Source organism: Hyla sarda, chromosome 5 (assembly GCF_029499605.1).
Source record: "Hyla sarda isolate aHylSar1 chromosome 5, aHylSar1.hap1, whole genome shotgun sequence".
Lineage (NCBI taxonomy): Eukaryota > Metazoa > Chordata > Amphibia > Anura > Hylidae > Hyla > Hyla sarda.
The window spans coordinates 15,858,949-15,879,236 of NC_079193.1; the positions used below are offsets into that span (position 1 = coordinate 15,858,949).

General features: G+C 44.2%; 1 protein-coding gene across 1 annotated transcript in view; it reads right to left on the reverse strand.

The window, feature by feature from the left end:
* Positions 1–276: 276 nt before the first annotated feature.
* LOC130272493 (scinderin-like) overlaps positions 277–20,288 on the reverse strand; it is a 67,704-nt gene continuing 47,692 nt past the window's right edge. Inside the window, exons 11-16 of the mRNA XM_056518334.1 lie at positions 14,726–14,896; positions 14,258–14,435; positions 8,763–8,884; positions 7,640–7,717; positions 4,442–4,502; positions 277–1,058 (exon numbers count right to left, since the gene is read on the reverse strand). Of these exons, the coding sequence (XP_056374309.1) occupies positions 925–1,058; positions 4,442–4,502; positions 7,640–7,717; positions 8,763–8,884; positions 14,258–14,435; positions 14,726–14,896 (744 nt within the window). The 3' untranslated portion in view covers positions 277–924. The remainder of the gene's footprint in view (positions 1,059–4,441; positions 4,503–7,639; positions 7,718–8,762; positions 8,885–14,257; positions 14,436–14,725; positions 14,897–20,288) is intronic.

The window sequence follows — 20,288 nt, forward strand, 5'->3', positions numbered from 1 at the left end:
TTTTGGCGGTAAAGCTTGGGCAGTGAAACCTTACAGTAAATTTGATTCGTCACGAACTTCTCGGCTCGGCAGTTGATGACTTATCCTGCATAAATTAGTTCAGCTTTCAAATGCTCCCGTGGGCTGGAAAAGATGGATACAGTCCTAGGAGACTCTTTCCTAGGACTGTATTCACCTTTTCCAGCCCACCTGAAAGCTGAACTAATTTATGCAGGATAAGTCATCAACTGCCGAGCCGAGAAGTTCGTGACGAATCGAATTTACTGTAAGCTCGCTCATCTCTAGTCCCTATATCTCGGTAAAGGGTCTATTGTAATATTTGGCATAACAGGTTCTGGAGAACATCATGGTGGAGCCACCATGTTGTAGAGTCGTACCAGGCAGTTCTCTTATAAAGTGATTTCAGTTACATTGTCGCTTAGCAACTAGTGATGAGTGGCAGGGGGCATATTCGAATTCGCGATATTTCGCTAATATATGGACAGATATTTGTCCTATATTCGCCAAATTTGCATATTCGCTATGTTCGTTTTATTTTTTTCATGCGATAATTCGTAATGAAGTTTGCACAGTGCGCATGCGCAATTATATCTTTCACCTAAAAGAAGGGAGAGATCGGTGTCCAGTCTGGAAGTCCCAATATTTGCATAAATATTTGCGTACATTTGCATAAATTCTCATATCTTATGAATATATATCACTATATTCTAAATATTCACAAAGTGCCGATATTCGCCGTAAATATTTGCATTTCGAATATTCGCGCTCAACACCATTAGCCTCCTCTCATAATGTTACAAACATTTCAACAATAGCATCTGATGGTCGGAAACAGTAAGAATGATCCCAACGTTAACCCAGCGATGACTGATGGATGAGGTATAAAATTTGTCCAAAATGTCCACGGAAATTGTCCTTCGCTTCTCACTTTTGCCACTTCTTGGAATCCCAAGCCAAAAACCATCCGGTGAATGTTGGCGGCTCGTGTCCTTGCTTGACGACGGTGATGGGGATGTTTCTGTCTCTCCCGGACGGATCGCTCTCGAGATAGCGTTTGGCTGCAACCAAAATACGATGGTCAGAATCATCAGGAATAAGCGAGGAAATAAGGGAGGACCAAACAGGGAGTGGGAAATCCTATCTTGTTTAAGGGTGCGTTCACACGCTATTACTAGCAGCGGGTTGCCGGCTGCGGGAAACCTGCTGCGAGTTACACTACCATTGATTTGAATGGGTCCACAGACGTCCGCAATAGTGTCAGATTTGCGGACTGTCCACGGACCCATTTAAATCAATGGTAGCGTAACTCGCAGCGGGTTTCCCGCAGCGGGAAACCCGCTGCTAGTTATTAGCGTGTGAACGCACCCTAAAGGGTCCCTGGACATTCAAGGGGTACTCCGCCCCTAGACATTTTATCCCTATCGAAAGGATAGGAGATAAGATGTCTGATCGCGAGGGTTCCCCAGCGGCGGGACCCCCTCAATCTCAGCTGCGGCACCCCAGACATCCGGTGCACAGAGCGAACTTCGCTCCGTGCCGAATGACTGGCGATGCGGGACCTCGTGGAGTCACGGTCACGCCCGTTCCTGATGTCACGGCCCCGCCCCCTCAATGCAAGTCTATGGGAGGGGGTGTGACGGATGTCATGCCCCCTCCCATAGACTTGCATTGAGGGGGTGTGGCCATGATGCCTCAAGTGGGGCGTGACCATGATGTCACGAGCCTCCGGCGCTGCTCCCAACGCTCTAAACGAATGCCGGGTGCAGGGACCCCCGCACTCAAATATCATATCTCCTATACTTAAAGGGGTTCTCCACCATAAGGTGATTTTAGTACATACCTGGCAGGCAGTAATGGACATGCTTGGGAAGGGTCTGCACTTGTCTTGGGCTAAATGGCCGTGTTGTGAGATTATCATAACACTGTGACTAGCTTTTTGTGAACTTGTATTTCCTGTTTGACTTTTCAGTTTTTTTGACTCCAAATCACACAATTCCATTTTCCTCCCTCCCACACATCAGCCTCCCCACCCATTGAAACAAAAGACCTGTGGTTTTCAATCAAGGTGCAGATTGATCTCTCTCCCACCAAGCAATCGCTCCACCCATTGAAGCAGACAGGCTCCCTGTCATCAGCTGACTAGTGATGTCAGGTCTCAGCCGCATTGCAAGTTGGGAAAAATCTGAGACAAAAGTCATTTTGTATGCTTATAAAAATAAATATTGGGGTGAAAAATCACAGAAGAATTGGGAGAAAACCGTCACACACAGGTACAGACACTATATTATGAACTACACTAACTTTACAGTCCCTGTAGCATAGTCAAATAAAAAATAAAATAAAATCCTGGAATACCCCTTTAAGGAATAATATGTCTAAAGGCAGAGTACCCCTTTAAGCTTATGTGGTCTCAGTGCTGGGACCAGCGATCAGTGATAATCCATGGGGGGAAACCTGAATGTAAGTGTTCAGTTTCCCTGCAGCACCACCACTGGGGAATAAAGGCATTACAGTGTGCTCATTCAAGTGAATGTGTTGTGTTATGTAGGCAATGACAGGTCCCTCATAGCAAAAGGCACTCTTGCACTTTCTTTTTTTGGCCAGAGTATCCTGAACAGGGGACCCTCCTTCCCCCCCCCTATAAGCAAGAATTCACAAACAGGGTGTATGAAACTGGAGTTTCTAAACCAAAGGACCCGTTAAAAATTGTCTTCTCCGTGAAACAAAATCTTTAAAAGGGGTGCTCCGGTGGAAAACATTTTTTCTTTCAAACCACCTGGTGCCAGAAAGTTAAACAGATTTTGAAATTATTTTGATTTAAAAATATTAATCCTTCCAGTACTTATCAGCTGCTGCATACTACAGAGGAAGTTCTTTTCTTTTTGAATTTCTTTCCAGTCTGACTACAGTGCTTTCTGATGATACCTCTGTCCATGTCAGGAACTGTCCAGAGCAGGAGAGGTTTGCTATGGGGATTTGTTCCTGCTCTGGACAGTTCCTGACATGGACAGAGGTGTCAGCAGAGAGCACTGTGGTGCTGGCTACATTTTTGTTTCATTTTGTTTTTGCAGAGAGCACTGTGGTCAGACGGAAAGGAAATTCAAGAAGAAAATAACTTCCTGTGGAGCATACAGCAGCTGATAAGTACTGGAAGGATTAAGATTTTTTAGTAGAAGTAATTTACAAATCTGTTTAACTTTCGGGCACCAGTTGATTTAAAAAGAAAAACGTTTTCCACTGGACTACCCCTTTAAATATATACAGAGTATTTGGCTATGCAAAATTGGCTTCCATGGTCCTGTGGGGCAACTTGTAACAGTCAGGTTGGCCCATTTATGTACTGGGAGGCCCGTGCTCTCCAACAAATGGTTCTCACAATATACCCAAACATGTTGAAAACGACTTTAGACCTTGGGTCCGACCGCTCAGTGAGGAGTGAGTGCTGCAACCGGCACACACTCCATTCATTCCTATGGGAGCGTTGAAAAGACCCGAATACAGCTCTTGGGCATCATCTGCGGTCCCATAGAAATAAATGAAGTGCGTGCAGTCTACCGGTAGATGACACCTGCTCCTCACTGAGAGCATTGGGGTCCCGTCCCGGTAATCGCAGGAGGCCCCAGTGGTCGGACCCCTGCGATCAGCTACTTATCCCCTATCCTGTTGATAGGGGATAAGTTATTTTTCGCTAGAGTTCTCCTTTAATGTCTGTGAGGCAACCCAAACCAAGAACTATACAGCATGATTCTATAACCAAGATGAGTGGCCCTTGAGGGGTTTGGTAGCTGCTTATCTTATTCACTTGATAAAAGTAACAAGAATTCTCAGATAAACGGAATGGTTAAAGGGGTACATTTATTTTTATTTTTTTAAATCAACTGGTGCCAGAAAGTTAAACAGATTTGTAAGTTGCTTCTATTTAAAAATCTTTATCCTTCCAGTACTTATCAGCTGCTGTATGCTCCAAAGGAAGTTCTTATCTTTTTGAATTTCTTTCCAGTTTCACCACAGTGCTCTCTGCTGACACCTCTGTCCATGTCAGGAACTGTCCAGAGCAGGAGAGGTTTGCTATGGTGATTTGCTCCTACTCTGGACAGTTCCTGACATGGACAGAGGGGTCAGCAAAGAGCACTGTGGTCAGACAGAAAGGAAATTCAAAAAGAAGAACTTTATCTGGAGCATACAGCATCTGATAAGTACTGGATGGATTACGATTTTTAAATAGAAGTAATTCACAAATCTGTCTATATTTTAACTTGAAGGTGAAGTTACTTTTACTGCTGTCTTCTGCAATTTTGTGTCATAATTCACAAATCTGTTTGACTTTCTGGCACCAGTTGAAGTAAAAAAAAAAAAAAATTAAAAAGGTTTTCCAGTGGAGTAGCCCTTTAAACCAAAGGGTGAGTCAGAAAAGATCAAGGAACACAGATGATGGACTTACCTGCTACCTGTGACTCCTTCTTCTCTATGTCGTTGGAATCAATTCCAACCCACAAAAATATCTGTAAGAAATAATTAAATATTATGGGGGAGATTTATCAAAACCTGTCCAGACAAAAAGTTGCCGATTTGCCCATAGCAACCAATCAGATCGCTACTTTCACTTTCAGAGGCCTTTTCAAAAATGAAAGAAGCGATCTGATTGGTTACTATGGGCAACTCAGGGGAGATTTATCAAAACCTGTCCAGAGGAAAAGTTGCTGAGTTGCCCATAGCAACCAATCAGATCGCTTCTTTCACTTTCACTTTCAGAGGCCTTTTCAAAAGTGAAAGAAGCGATCTGATTGGTTGGTTGCTATGGGCAACTCAGCAACTTTTCCGCTGGACAGGTTTTGATAAATCTCCCTATGTGTATAAGATATTCAGGACTTATTTATAAAAAATAAAAATAAAAACCAAGTATAGACATTTTACAGAGTGGCCCATGAGCTTGGATCAGGGTCAGTAAAGGACCAGAAGATCCTCCATGAAATGTAGCTCAAGTTCTTCCTGATGGTATAAAATGGACACTTTACAAAAATGTCAATGTTTTACCATCTCTGCTTGCTGTCAGTGAATGGAAGAAGAAGCTGAAAACCCCCTGAAGATCTGGTATTATTCCCCCGATGACAGTTTGCTACACTTGTATCTAGAACAATATTCCCCAACCAGGGTGCCTCCAGCTGTTGCAAAACTACAACTCCCAGCATGCCCGGACAGCAAACAGCTGTACAATACATGGCCGTTCCAGGTAGTAGAAGAGCGATAAGAATCGATAAGCGCAAAAAAATATATATATATATTACATCACTTTTCCTGCACAGTGTACACAATAAAAAAAAGTCAGACATTTTCCAGTTTTTCACAATATTTGGGAGTTTTTTCACAAAAAATTTTGCATGTGTCAACAAAAATGCACCACTGATATAAAGTTCAATATGTCACGAAAAAACTATCTCAGAATCGCTCCGCTCAGAAAAAGCATTCTAAAATTATTACCATTTAAAGAGTCAAATTTAAGAAAAAAAAAAAAAGAGCCTGGTCATTAAGGTAAAATATGGGTCTGTCCTTAAGGGGTTAATAAATAAGAATAGACATTTTAGAGTGGTCCATGAGCTTGGATTAGGGTGCATAAGGGACCAGAAGATCCTCCATGTAGCCCACGTTCTTACTGATGGTATAAAATGGAGACTTTACAAAAATTACCCCCCCCCCCCCCCCACCTCACCCCCTGACAAAGATTTGGTCCCGAAACGCTGCGTCGGGCTGGTGTCCTGGAGTCTGTGTGAAAAGCCTTAGTATGTTGAGTTGTACTTTTATCTTTGTATAAGCTGTTACCATGTTCCCCATGCCATTGTTACTGCAATATGCGCTATATATTGTGAGGCACTTTTCCAGAACACAGTGTGTCACCATTTTTATCTTCCCCACTTGGATGGGACACCTCCTTCCTGTTTTATGTGTGAGATTATAGTGATGAGCAGCAGGGGCCATATTCGAATTTGCGATATTTTGTGAATATATTGACGATTATTCGTCCTATGTTTGCAAAATTCGTTTTTTCTCTACGTTTGTTCACTTTTCACTTGCATAAAATTAGCATGTGGAATTTTTTTTCGTCATTACGAATATATAGCACTATATTCTTAATATTCGCGAAATTGCGAAGTGCCGATATTCGCGATAAAAATTAGCATTACAAATATTCGTGCTCAACACTTAACTAATAAAATATTTCGCATTTTTCTATTAGTATACTATGTATTGGAAGTTCATCGAGTAGCAACTGTGTATATAGGGTATTTATACTGAATATTTTGTAGTTTTTTTAACCCTAAATTCAGTATATACCAGGGAAATACTAATATTGCCCGTATTTTTCATCTGCTGTATTTAAAAATGACCCTTTGGTAGACCCTAATACACTATAGTCCAACAACCGATTTGGGCCCGGTGGTGTAGCGATAAAAGGTCCTGGTGCCCGAGGGGGCCCAAAAAGAGGGAGACAAAAAGTTGTGTTATGAGATAGGAAGACACCAGTATTATATATGGGCTATGGTGGTCAAGCCCGGTGCAAGGATTTTTGCCACCCCTTGACCCTGCCCATTGGATCCTCCCAATGTGCGGAGGTGCGAACGATGTCAGGATGTTGTATGCACCTGACCTTAGTCATAGCCCTTCTGCCTTGGAGGTAGCGCTGCGCTGCTCCTCCAGCAGGCTAGAAAAAAAACTGATTATTGTAGTACGGGTGGGGTGGATGCTCTAGACGGTTGCCTAGTTTGCCAATAGGCAGAGCCGGCCCTAATGGTGGTTGTGGTAGTTGGGGGGGGGTTGCTGGGTTGCTCTGGGTTAGGAGTAGTGATGAGCATCAGGGGCCATATTAGAATTCGCGATATTTCGCGAATATATTGACGATTCTTCAACCAATGTTCGCGAAATTCGCATCTTCGCTATGTTCATTCACTTTTTTTTCCATGGATTCGCATGGAAAATTAGCATAAAAATTAGCATGTGAAAAAAACACAATAAAATCAAATATTCCTCATTATAGGAAGCACTATATTGTAAATAGTCGCAAAATCGCGAAGTGCCGATATTCACAATAAAAATTTACATTACGAATATTCGCGCTCAACACCAGTTAAGAGCTTCACGTTTTGCCTCAACTGGACTAAAGGGTCACAGAACTCCACAGGGTCTAAAGGGTCTACAGAACTATACCCATAAGGTCTCTGCAAAACTGAAAATGGGAGCTCATCAAAATGTAAACCTATATTAAAGGTAATGTCCATCATCCTGTCTTCCTGTCTTCAGGTCCAAAATTCTGTACTGATGACCTCTATTCGTCTCCACGAGTGCTGTATAAATCTGTATGGATTGAGCTCCTCCTAGTGGTGGCTGTAGGTAGCTGTGTTTCACAGTAAGCATGTAAATGAGTTTTGTGTTGGCCCCGCCCCCTAGGAGTCAGCTCAGAAGGTATTCCACCCCTTTAATCCAGGCATTTGATAATCCAGATAGTCTGATGATCTATAATGATTGTCTTATTCAGGGGTCTCGGAAATCTCCATCCAAACAAGTCTGGATTACATTCCAGTAATCCAGAACATTTGATAATCTGGCACCCATTATTTCCCGTTCAGCAAAGGATGACAGCATTTACCTGTTCCCAGGTGTCCAGCATCATGACGTCATCCTCGGCAAGGTCTTCTTGTGTGAACTCCCCCAGAACTTCTTCAACCTACAAGTCACAATAGATGGGGTTATAAGGTTAGATGGAGAACATGCCATTCCTTAAAGGGATATTCCAGGCAAAACCTTTTTATATATATATCAACTGGCTCCGGAAAGTTAAACAGATTTGTAAATTACTTCTATTAAAAAAAATCTTAATCCTTCCAATAGTTATTAGCTTCTGAAGTTTTCTGTCTAACTGCTCAATGATGATGTCACGTCCCGGGAGCTGTGCATGATGGGAGAATATTCCCATAGGAACTGCACAGCTCCCGGGACGTGAGTCATCAGAGAGCAGTTAGACATAAAACAACAACTCAACTTCAGAAGCGAATAACTATTGGAAGGTTTAAGATTTTTTAATAGAAGTAATTTACAAATCTGTTTAACTTTCCGGAGCCAGTTGAGATATATATATATATATATATATATATATATATATATATATATATATATATATATATATAAAGTTTTGGCCTGGAATACCCATTTAAAGGGGTACTCCAGTGGAAAACAAATTTTTTTTTTTTAATCAAATGGTGCCAGAACATTAAACAGATGTGTAAATGACTTCTATTTAAAAATCTTAATCCTTCCAGTACTTGTCAGCTGCTGTATGCTCTTTTTGAATTTCATTTCTGTCTGACCACAGTGCTCTCTGCTGACACCTCTGTCCATGTCAGGAACTGTCCAGAGCAGGAGCAAATACCCATAGCAAACTTCTCCTACTCTGGACAGATCCTGACATGGACAGAGGTGTCACCAGAGATCACTGTGGTCAGACTGGAAAGAACTACACAACTTCCTGTGGAGCATACAGCAGCTGATAAGTACTGGAAGGATGAAGATTTTTTTTTAATAGAAGTTATTTATAAATCTGTTTAACATTCTGGCACCAGTTGCTTTAAAAACAATTGTTTTCCACCGGAGTACCACTTTAAGATGCCCAGTAAGCGTAGTCATAGTCAGACAACCCCTTTAATATAATGGAATAGGAAGACTTATCTGGACTACTTGTTATTCTGTTTCCCGTAGTATTATTGGATTATTACCAGAAATCTTCCGGTTCTGTTGGAGCACCCGAACAGTTTCGGTGGGTGATCGTCCAGTTGGCTCTCTAGTAGGGGAGACGTCTGATATTCCTTTTTACCGCCCAGGGTCGACCAGAACGCATCTGTTAGAAGGAAGAAATCCACAATATTGTATGAGACATACCGTATTTTTCGCCCTATAGGACGCTCCGGCGTATAAGACGCACCCTATTTTTAGGTGCAAAATCTAAAAAATTTAAGATTTTGAACCCAATAGTGGTCTTCAACCTGCGGACCTCCAGATGTTGCAAAACTACAACTCCCAGCATGCCCGGACAGCCGTTGGCTGTCCAGGCATGCTGGGAGTTGTAGTTTTGCAACATCTGGAGGTCCGCAGATTGAAGACCACTGCCGGAGGAGGTAATACTCACGTGTCCCAGCCGCTCCGGACCCGTCACTGCTGCCCTGGATGTCGCTCCATCGCTGTCGCCGTGTCCCCGTCGCTACGGAACGTCTCTGCTGCCGGCCGGGTATCCTCGCTCTCCGTCGCCGCCATCACGTCGTTACGCACGCCGACGCACGTACACGACGATGTGATGACGAGGAAGGAGAGCGCCGGCCATACAGGGGATCCCTGAACGGAGAAGACACCGAGGAGGCAGGTAAGGTCCCCCCCGGTGTCCTGTAAGCACTAACCCGGCTATTCAGTTGGGCTGTTCGGGACCGCCACGGTGAAATCGCGGCGGTCCCGAACAGCCCGACTGAACAGCCGGGTTAGTGTCACTTTCCCTTCAGACGCGGCGGTCAGCTTTGATCGGCGCGTCTGAAGGGTTAATACAGGGCATCACCGCGATCGGTGATGTCCTGTATTAGCCGCGGGTCCCGGCCGTTGATGCCCGCAGGGACCGCCGTGATAGGGGTGTATTCGCCGTATAAGACGCACCGACTTTTTCCCCCCAGTTTTGGGGAAGAAAAAGTGCGTCTTATACGGCGAAAAATACTGTATTTGTGTATCATCAATATTATAACCACCCAAAGTCAGCAGTTTCTGGGATCTCATCCTATTTATCTGATCAGATGAACGCACCCCCCCCCCCCCCAGTGATTTACCAGGTAGAGATACCGTACTGTAGAGTCATGTGGTGCGGTATAACCCGTAACCACGTCCAATCTTAGAACTGGATCTATGGCAGGAAATACATGGGGGCATCACTGGCTGGGAGGGATCTGTGTTGGGCAATTTTAGGGGATCTGTTTAATGCAAAATATGGGGGATCTATTGCTGACACTGTATGAGGGATCTGTGTCGTGCGATGTATGAGGGAACGGGGCAGGAAGTATATGGGGGGGATATGTGGCAGGAAGTATATGGGGAGATATGTGGCAGGAAGTATATGGGGGGGATATGTGGCAGGAAGTATATGGGGGGATATGTGGCAGGAAGTATATGGGGGGATATGTGGCAGGAAGTATATGGGGGGATATGTGGCAGGAAGTATATGGGGGGGATATGTGGCAGGAAGTATATGGGGGGATATGTGGCAGGAAGTATATGGGGAGATATGTGGCAGGAAGTATATGGGGGGATATGTGGCAGGAAGTATATGGGGGGATATGTGGCAGGAAGTATATGGGGGGGATATGTGGCAGGAAGTATATGGGGGGATATGTGGCAGGAAGTATATGGGGGGATATGTGGCAGGAAGTATATGGGGGGGATATGTGGCAGGAAGTATATGGGGGGATATGTGGCAGGAAGTATATGGGGGGATATGTGGCAGGAAGTATATGGGGGGATATGTGGCAGGAAGTATATGGGGGGGATATGTGGCAGGAAGTATATGGGGGGATATGTGGCAGGAAGTATATGGGGGGATATGTGGCAGGAAGTATATGGGGGGATATGTGGCAGGAATTATATGGGGGGATATGTGGCAGGAAGTATATGGGGGGATATGTGGCAGGAAGTATATGGGGGGATATGTGGCAGGAAGTATATGGGGGGGATATGTGGCAGGAAGTATATGGGGGGATATGTGGCAGGAAGTATATGGGGGGATATGTGGCAGGAAGTATATGGGGGGATATGTGGCAGGAAGTATATGGGGGGGATATGTGGCAGGAAGTATATGGGGGGATATGTGGCAGGAAGTATATGGGGGGATATGTGGCAGGAAGTATATGGGGGGATATGTGGCAGGAATTATATGGGGGGATATGTGGCAGGAAGTATATGGGGGGGATATGTGGCAGGAATTATATGGGGGGATATGTGGCAGGAAGTATATGGAGGGAATATGTGGCAGGAAGTATATGGGGAGATATGAGGCAGGAAGTATATGGGGGGATATGTGGCAGGAAGTATATGGGGGGATATGTGGCAGGAAGTATATGGGGGGATATGTGGCAGGAAGTATATGGGGGGGGATATGTGGCAGGAATTATATGGGGAGATATGTGGCAGGAAGTATATGGGGGGGATATGTGGCAGGAAGTATATGGGGGGGATATGTGGCAGGAAGTATATGGGGGGATATGTGGCAGGAAGTATATGGGGGGGATATGTGGCAGGAAGTATATGGGGAGATATGTGGCAGGAAGTATATGGGGGGGGATATGTGGCAGGAAGTATATGGGGGGGATATGTGGCAGGAAGTATATGGGGGGGATATGTGGCAGGAAGTATATGGGGGGATATGTGGCAGGAAGTATATGGGGGGGATATGTGGCAGGAAGTATATGGGGGGATATGTGGCAGGAATTATATGGGGGATATGTGGCAGGAATTATATGGGGGGATATGTGGCAGGAAGTATATGGGGGGGATATGTGGCAGGAATTATATGGGGGGATATGTGGCAGGAAGTATATGGAGGGAATATGTGGCAGGAAGTATATGGGGAGATATGAGGCAGGAAGTATATGGGGGGATATGTGGCAGGAAGTATATGGGGGGATATGTGGCAGGAAGTATATGGGGGGATATGTGGCAGGAAGTATATGGGGGGGGATATGTGGCAGGAATTATATGGGGAGATATGTGGCAGGAAGTATATGGGGGGGATATGTGGCAGGAAGTTTATGGGGGGGGATATGTGGCAGGAAGTATATGGGGGGATATGTGGCAGGAAGTATATGGGGGGGATATGTGGCAGGAAGTATATGGGGAGATATGTGGCAGGAAGTATATGGGGGGGGATATGTGGCAGGAAGTATATGGGGGGGATATGTGGCAGGAAGTATATGGGGGGGATATGTGGCAGGAAGTATATGGGGGGATATGTGGCAGGAAGTATATGGGGGGGATATGTGGCAGGAAGTATATGGGGGGATATGTGGCAGGAATTATATGGGGGATATGTGGCAGGAAGTATATGGGGGGATATGTGGCAGGAATTATATGGGGGGATATGTGGCAGGAAGTATATGGGGGGATATGTGGCAGGAAGTATATGGGGGGATATGGCAGTAAGTGTAAAGGGGATCTGTGTTGTGCAATGTATGGAGAGATCTGTGGCAGGCAATATATGGGGATCTGTGGTAGGCTATGTGTGGAGAGATCTGTTGCAGGCAATGTATGGAGGGATCTGTGGCAGGCAATAATGTATAGGGGAATCTATGTCATGCAATGTATTAGGGCATCTGTGTCACGTAATGTATGGGGAATGTGTGGCAGACATATACTGTTTCAGCTCAAAGGATAATCTAGATTGTGGCGACCCCTCCTGTCCAGTTGCTGTATGTAAGATGTCACCTGTCTCCTACTGACTAGATACAGATTCTTATTGAGGTGATACTACTTGCTATAAAGTCAGGCAATGGGAACAAAGAAAAAATAAAGGGAACACTAAGATAACACATCCTAAATCTGATTGAATGAACTAATTGTATGAAATACTTTCCTCTTTACATAGTTGAATGCGCTGACAACAAAATCACACAAAAATTATCAATGGAAATCAAATGTATGAACCCCTGGAGGTCTGGATATGGAGTCACACTCAAAATCACAGTGGAAAACCCCACTACAGGCTGATCCAACTTTATGTAATGTCCTTAATACAAGTCCCAATGAGGCTCAGTAGTGTGTGTGGCCTCCACGTGCCCGTATGACCTCCCTACAACGCCTGGGCATGATCCTGATGAGGTGGAGGATGGTCTCCTGAGGGATGTCCTCCCAGACCTGGACTAAAGCATCCGCCAACTCCTGGACAGTCTGTGGTGGATGGAGCGAGACGTCCCAGATGTGCTCAATCGGATTCAGGGGAATGGGCGGCCAGTCCATAGCATCAATGCCTTCCTCTTGTAGGAACTGCTGACACAATCCAGCCACATGAGGTCTAGCATTGTCTTGCATTAGGAGGAACCCAGGGCCAACCGCACCAGCATATGGTCTCACAAGGGGTCTGAGGATCTCATCTCGGTACCTAATGGCAGTCAGGCTACCTCTGGCAAGCACATGGAGGGCTGTGCGGCCCCCTAAAGAAATGCCCCCCCCCCACACCATTACTGACCCACCGCCAAAGCGGTCATGCTGGAGGATGTTGCAGGCAGCAGAACGTTCTCCACGGCGTCTCCAGACTCTGTCACATGTGCTCAGTGTGAATCTGGTTCATCTGTGAAGAGCACAGGGCGCCAGTGGCGAATTTGCCAATCTTGGTGTTCTCTGACAAATGCCAAACGTCCTGCACGGTGTTGGGCTGTAAGCACAACCCCCACCTGTAGATGTCGGGCCCTCATACCACCCTCATGGAGTCTGTTTCTTACCATTTGAGTGGACACCTGCACATTTGTGGCCTGCTGGAGGTCATTTTGCAGGGCTCTGGCAGTGCTCCTCCTGCTCCTCCTTGCACAAAGGCGGCGTTAGCGGTCCTGCTGCTGGGTTGTTGCCCTCCTACGGCCTCCTCCATGTCTCCTGATGTACTGGCCTGTCTCCTGGTAGCGCCTCCATGCTTTGGACACTACGCTGACAGACACAGCAAACCTTCTTGCCACAGCTCGCATTGATGTGCCATCCTGGATGAGCTGCACTACCTGAGCCACTTGTGTGGGTTGTAGATTCCGTCTCATGCTACCACTAGAGTGAAAGCACCGCCAGCATTCAAAAGTGACCAAAACATCAGCCGGGAAGCATAGGAACTGAGAAGTGGTCTGTGTTCCACCACTCCTTTATTGGGGGTATCTTGCTAATTGCCTATAATTTCCACCTGTTGTCTGTTCCATGTGAAATTGATTGTCAATCAGTGTTCTTCCTGAGTGGACAGTGGGATTTCACAGAAGTGTCATTGACTTGGAGTTACATTGTGTTGTTTGAGTGTTCTCTTTATGTTTTTTTTGAGCAGTGTATCTGGTTTGGCTAATATCCTTAGTTTCAAGACTCTTTGATGTGTTGTACATTAGGATACAGAGAAGTGACCTATAGGTGGCACTAGAGAGACTTATGTAAATCAGCTTTTCTATAGAGGGAAGAAATATCATGTGATTTTACTTGGACCCCATACTGATCGATCTATTACCTGGTTCTTTGCCTTCTTCCACTTTCGTCCCATTCCACTTCATGGTTTTCACCAGGTATTCTGTGCCTTTTATTTCCTCCTCATTTGCCCCCTTCCCAAGCCACATAATGGCCGAGTTATTTGCAAGTTTTAGTACAAAAGCATCATTGGAATTGAGTGAGCTGGCGTCAACGTCAACCTGCAGACAAAAACGGATGCCCTTAGGGTGGAGTCATATCAGTGAAATCATGAAAAAAAGTCCTTTAAATAAAAATAAATAAATAAAAATAAAACAAAAATAATCAAGAAATAATACATAATTTTTAGTATTTCGGAGTTTCCCAACCAGGGTGCCTCCAGCTGTTGCAAAACTACAATTCCCAGCATGCCTGGACAGCCGATGGCTGTCCAGGCATGCTGGGAGTTGTAGTTTTGCAACAGCTGGAGGCACCCTGGTCGGGAAACTATAGTATTTATTGTGTTTGATACCTCATTTATCCTGGTAATGGATCCCAAGTTCTTCCTGACTTGGAATAAACGTACGGGGCGAGGAGGAGTCTGGCCGCCCTTCCTGGACGTGCCGTCTTTGAAGACGATGAGCGGCTTGTCTTTGAATATGGCCAGGAGATGGGGTGGCTCTTTTCCTTGAGATACTCGAGTCTAAAAAAAAAAGATTTCATTTCAAATAAAATAAAAAAAACAACAAAACATTTTATTTATTTTTTTCCGTCTGAATCCAAATGTTTTGTGATTCATTTCCTGAGAAATCTGTACAGGATCAGGGATACCTGTCGGAAAGATCAGAGTCCCTGCTCCATTACTTATGGAAAAGTGAGGCTTCTCAGTAAGAACTCAGAGGGCTCTCGGCACAGTAAATGTTTGCCCCCCGGAGGTAAGCGGTGATCCTTTTTGCATTGACACTTACACTCTGTTCACCGAGCTGGAAGCATTCAGTGTATGTCTAGCGGAAGGTGCAATAAAAACTACATAGAGCGGCAGGGACTCCTGTCAATTAAAAAGGAGCCCCTGCTCTGGTATACTGAGCATTTAGGCATGCACTGTAGCTAAATAGGGGTGAGTAAAATAAATTAAGTAGCAATTGTTGCACCGCAGCAATAATTTACAGTACAGCAGCCCACCTGCTCCGCCAACTCAGCTCAGCCGTAACTTTATTCAGCTTCTATTACCTTTTTCCCTTAAACCATTTAGCTGAGCAGTGACACATGCAGCATATGCCTTCAAGACTTTGTTTTCACACCACCTTAACATAGAACACCACAGAAATTACATATGTGCTCAGGGCTTAAAACGTGGCAACTTACCTGTAACCACCTTACAATATATAAATACCATATACATAATAAGCGGCTGAGGTGTGCCATAACCGCAAATGAGGGCACGCCTGTAGACAAATTCCGACTACCCATTTATTTGAGGATATGCGCTGGAACCTTGTGCTGTGGCGATGCTGAGGCGTCATTAAATCGGAAAGAAAGCCCCGAAAAAGAAGTAGGATTATAACCCAAAAATGCTAAAAGCATTGTTAAAGAAATATTAGAACCTGTACCATGAAACTGCACCATGCCCCCTCCCATAGACTTGCATTGAGGAGGCGAGGCGTGACGGCATGAGGGGCGGGGCTATGACGCCATGAGCTCCCGACGCTTTAGCGTTTGGAACAGTTTGTTGTAAACACTGAGCAGCGGAGTACGCCTTTATGTGATACTGACATGCTCTCATGTAAACCAAAAATGCAGTGGGAGCCAAAAGTGTTACATCACCTGTGCACTCTGAACACATACTGTAATAAGGAACTCAGAGGATTGCAGCTTGTCCCTAATATCAACAAGACTACAGAAGGAGGAAACTAATGACCTGTAGACATGACAGGACTTTGCGTAATCATCGTGCCTGTAGACGTGACAGTGTTTGTGTAACCATATGATCGGGAGACTATCGTGATTAGACAGACATAGTACCATGCGTAACTGCAATAAGCCCACTGAGGACCAAGAAAAGGGGAACCATCGTTTACTGTGTGCGAAGAGCACACGCCCGAGATCTACCTAAACAACAAGCTACCTACTGATTCCTGTTCCTTACATTCCTTATGATATAGTGTTGAACCAAGATGATCCAAATACCTTCTCTAGAAGTAGATGACTACTTCACCTCAATAACCTGAAATCTAAGTGACAAAATACAATTGAGTAGGTAGGTAACATAAAGGCTTCCATGAAAACCCGGTGCCATCCTGACATACCCTAACTGATAAGAGTGACAGAATGAAACAGATATACTGGGATTAATTGGTTGAGTGTATCCTGGAGGAAAGAATTCTTACACTACTCAATAGAAGCACTACTCAAACCCTTGTGAAGCCATCTAGCCTGTATACCTGTATACATAACTATGAATAAATGACCAATGGCAGCCTAAGACCCGACATAACTTGTAAAACCATTGTGCCCACAAATGCGACAAGTCTTACGCAACTATCATGCCTGTAGTCGTGATAGGGCATAGCATAACCACCTTGCCCGTAGTTGTGACAGGACATTGCGTAACCATCATGCCTGTAGTCGTGACAGCTCTAGCGTAACCATTGTGCCTGTAGTCGTGACAGGTCTTGCGTAACATTGTGCCTGTAGTTGTGACAGGATATTGCGTAACCATCATGCCTGTACTCATGACAGATCTTGTGTATCCATCGTGCCTGTAGTCGTGAGAGGACATTGGGTAACCATCGTGCCTGTAGTCGTGAGAGGACATAGCGTAACCATTGCGTCTATAGTCGTCACAGGACTTTGTAGGATCATAACCGTAGTCATGATAGGTTGGCTAGATATCATGTAACGTGCCTATTTATAGCAGTCATATAGTGACAACTCTATGCATGCGAAGCATGTGTATTTGGAACATATAAAAGCTATTGCGACAGCTAATAGACATTACCTGATAATGACCAGTGCACCGAACTGACTATCGTAACAGCTTGAAAGGCATAACAGACCTAATGCATGCACAACTTACTAGTGATGATCTTCATGTAAATCTGAGTCGCAACCTGAGTACATGAAAAATAGCGGACATACTTCTGTAGCAACCTGAAAAACATGGCCGATCCTAACCCTAGCAGACCCCACCAGACCAAAGTGCAGGAAACATAATAGTACTAATATCGTGACAAGTGAAGCTATAGTAAGGGAAGCAAAAGGTATCTATGCTATTGTAAGTATACATAGTGTATGAGCTATGATGACTCCTATAACCAAGCTGTGTACACTCTCCATCCATAGGCTCGGTAACCCCACTGGGGCCAGCAAGAGGTTGTTCCATCAGTAATTTGTAGAGCTCGGCCTTCTTAGCTGTTGCTGCAAAAGGAACTCCCCTTCTGCGCAAGTTCTCCATGATTTTAGGAATTGTCCACATGCGCTATGAAGAGACACAGCCTCTGTCCAAAGCCCTTGACGGAGTCTCTGGAATCGGCAAGCATCATATCTGAATTATGAGACATGCTGACCGACAACCTGTTACTGACTTTAGTAAAACTCAAAAGTAACGTCACCAAGAGCTATGCCCTAAAAGAAATGAACGGAAGATTACTAAAATATGACGTATTGTGAACTCATGTATGAATTATTGTTGCGTAAAGTAACTACCCCTGTCAGAAATTAGATTAAAACAGGGCTGTGACTGAAGTTGAGAGTGCCATGCTGGGAACGTATGAGTGAAACATGTAATGTTAGCTTGGAACCAGTGTCGAATAGATATGGTTTTTTTTTTCCTTCCAACAATAGGTAGACAGTGCATGCCACCTGAAGCGTGACAGGTCATGAGGGGTATGCCACTGTGTATGTGACGTGTGACCCATTGCTCTGAAATCGTGTCAGCAACAATAGGTGAATCAGTGCATCCCACCTGGAATATGTGACAGGTCATGAGGGGTATGCCACTGCATTTGTGTGATGTGTGACCCATTGCTCTGAAAGCGTGTCAGCAACAATAGGTGAATCAGTGCATCCCACCTGGAATATGTGACAGGTCATGAATGGTATGCCACTGTGTATGTGACGTGTGACCCATTGCTCTGAAATTGTGTCAGCAACAATAGGTGAATCAGTGCATCCCACCTGGAATCTGTGACAGGTCATGAGGGGTATGCCACTGTGTATGTGATGTGTGACCCATTGCTCTGAAATCGGGTCAGCAACAATAGGTGAATCAGTGCATCGCACCTGGAATACGTGACAGGTCATGAGGGGTATGCCACTGCATTTGTGTGATGTGGGACCCATTGCTCTGAAAGTGTGTCAGCAACAATAGGTGGACAGTGCATCCAACCTGGTATACGTGACAGGTCATGAGGGGTATGCCACTGTGTATGTGATGTGTGGCCCATTGCTCTGAAAGAGTGTCAGCAACAATAGGTGAATCAGTGCATCGCACCTGGAATACGTGACAGGTCATGAGGGGTATGCCACTGCATTTGTGTGACGTGTGACCCATTGCTCTGAAAGCGTGTCAGCAACAATAGGTGATGAAAGTTTTAATAACTTATACCACCAATAAGTATGTGTCATTGCTCTAAAGCTTTTCAGTAACCCTGTGACATGAAAACAACCACGTGGATTATTGTTTGATATGATGAGAGATATTAACGCTGCTGATGGAACGATAGATATTGAACGATGCAGTGAACATTGATAAATGTGATGATACCCGATGACAACTACCGTGATGGACTTGGTGCATAGAAACAGAAACTCAAAAACAATGTCACCAAGAGCAATGCCCTGAAAGAAAAGGACTGAAAATTACTAAGATAGAACGAATTGATAAATCGTACAAAATGTTGCAAAGAAAACCCATGTAATGGAGTAAAAGCTACTAGAATCATAGAATGTGTCGGCAGATAAGAACCATTTGGCCCATCTAGTCTGCCCAATATTCTGAATCCTATCAATAGTCCCTGGCCCTATCTCATATTAAGGATAGCCTTATGCTTATCCCATGCATGCTTTAACTCCTTCACTGTATTTGCAGCTACCACTTCTGCAGGAAGGCTATTCCCTGCATCCACTACTCTCTCAGTAAAGTAATACTTCCTGATATTACTGCAGAAACCTTTGCCCCTCTAATTTAAAACGATGTCCTCTTGTGGTAGTTTTTCTTCTTTTAAATATCCCTCCAATAGATCCTCGTTAAAGGACATAAAGTGTACTCATTCCAATTACAGGGCCTCGCAAGTGTCCTGTATTGGGTTTTTTCTTTCACTACTACTGTGTGATTGACATGAGAGTGACATACTAAGAACGTATGAGTGAGCATGTAAACGTTTGCCTTTGAAGAGTGTTGAAAGAGAATATACATGTATCTAAATCCCTATATATTTCCCTTTTTTTTATTATAATTATATTTTATTTAAATTTGTAATATATATATATATATATATATATATATATATATATATATATGTATTTAATTTAATTTTATTTTATTTTAACATATTATGTTTTTGACTGAGGTATTGCTCTGAAAATGAGTCAGTAACAATAAGATGCAAGTAACTTCCACCTGAATGTGTTTCAGATATGATGGGTAAGTCTCTTATACTATAACTAAGTAAACAGTATTGCTCTGAAGACGAGTCAGTAACAATATGATGCACGTAACTTCCACCTGAAGACGTGTCAGGTATGATGGGCAAGTCACTTATACTATAACTAAGTAAACAGTATTGCTCTGAAGACGAGTCAGTAACAATATGATGCAAGTAACTTCCACCTGAAAACGTGTCAGGTATGATGGGCAAGTCACTTATACTTCAACCACATATGGGATGTTGCTCTGAAAACGTGTCAGTAACAACATGATGCGAGTGACTTCCTCCTGAATATGTGTAGGTATGATGGACAAGTCACTTATACTAGAGCTACGTAAGCGGTATTGTTCTGACGCGTGTCAGTAACAATATGGTGCAGTGACTTCCACCGGCGGATGAGTCAGGTATGATAGGCAAGTCATTTATACTGGACTACATAAACGGTAT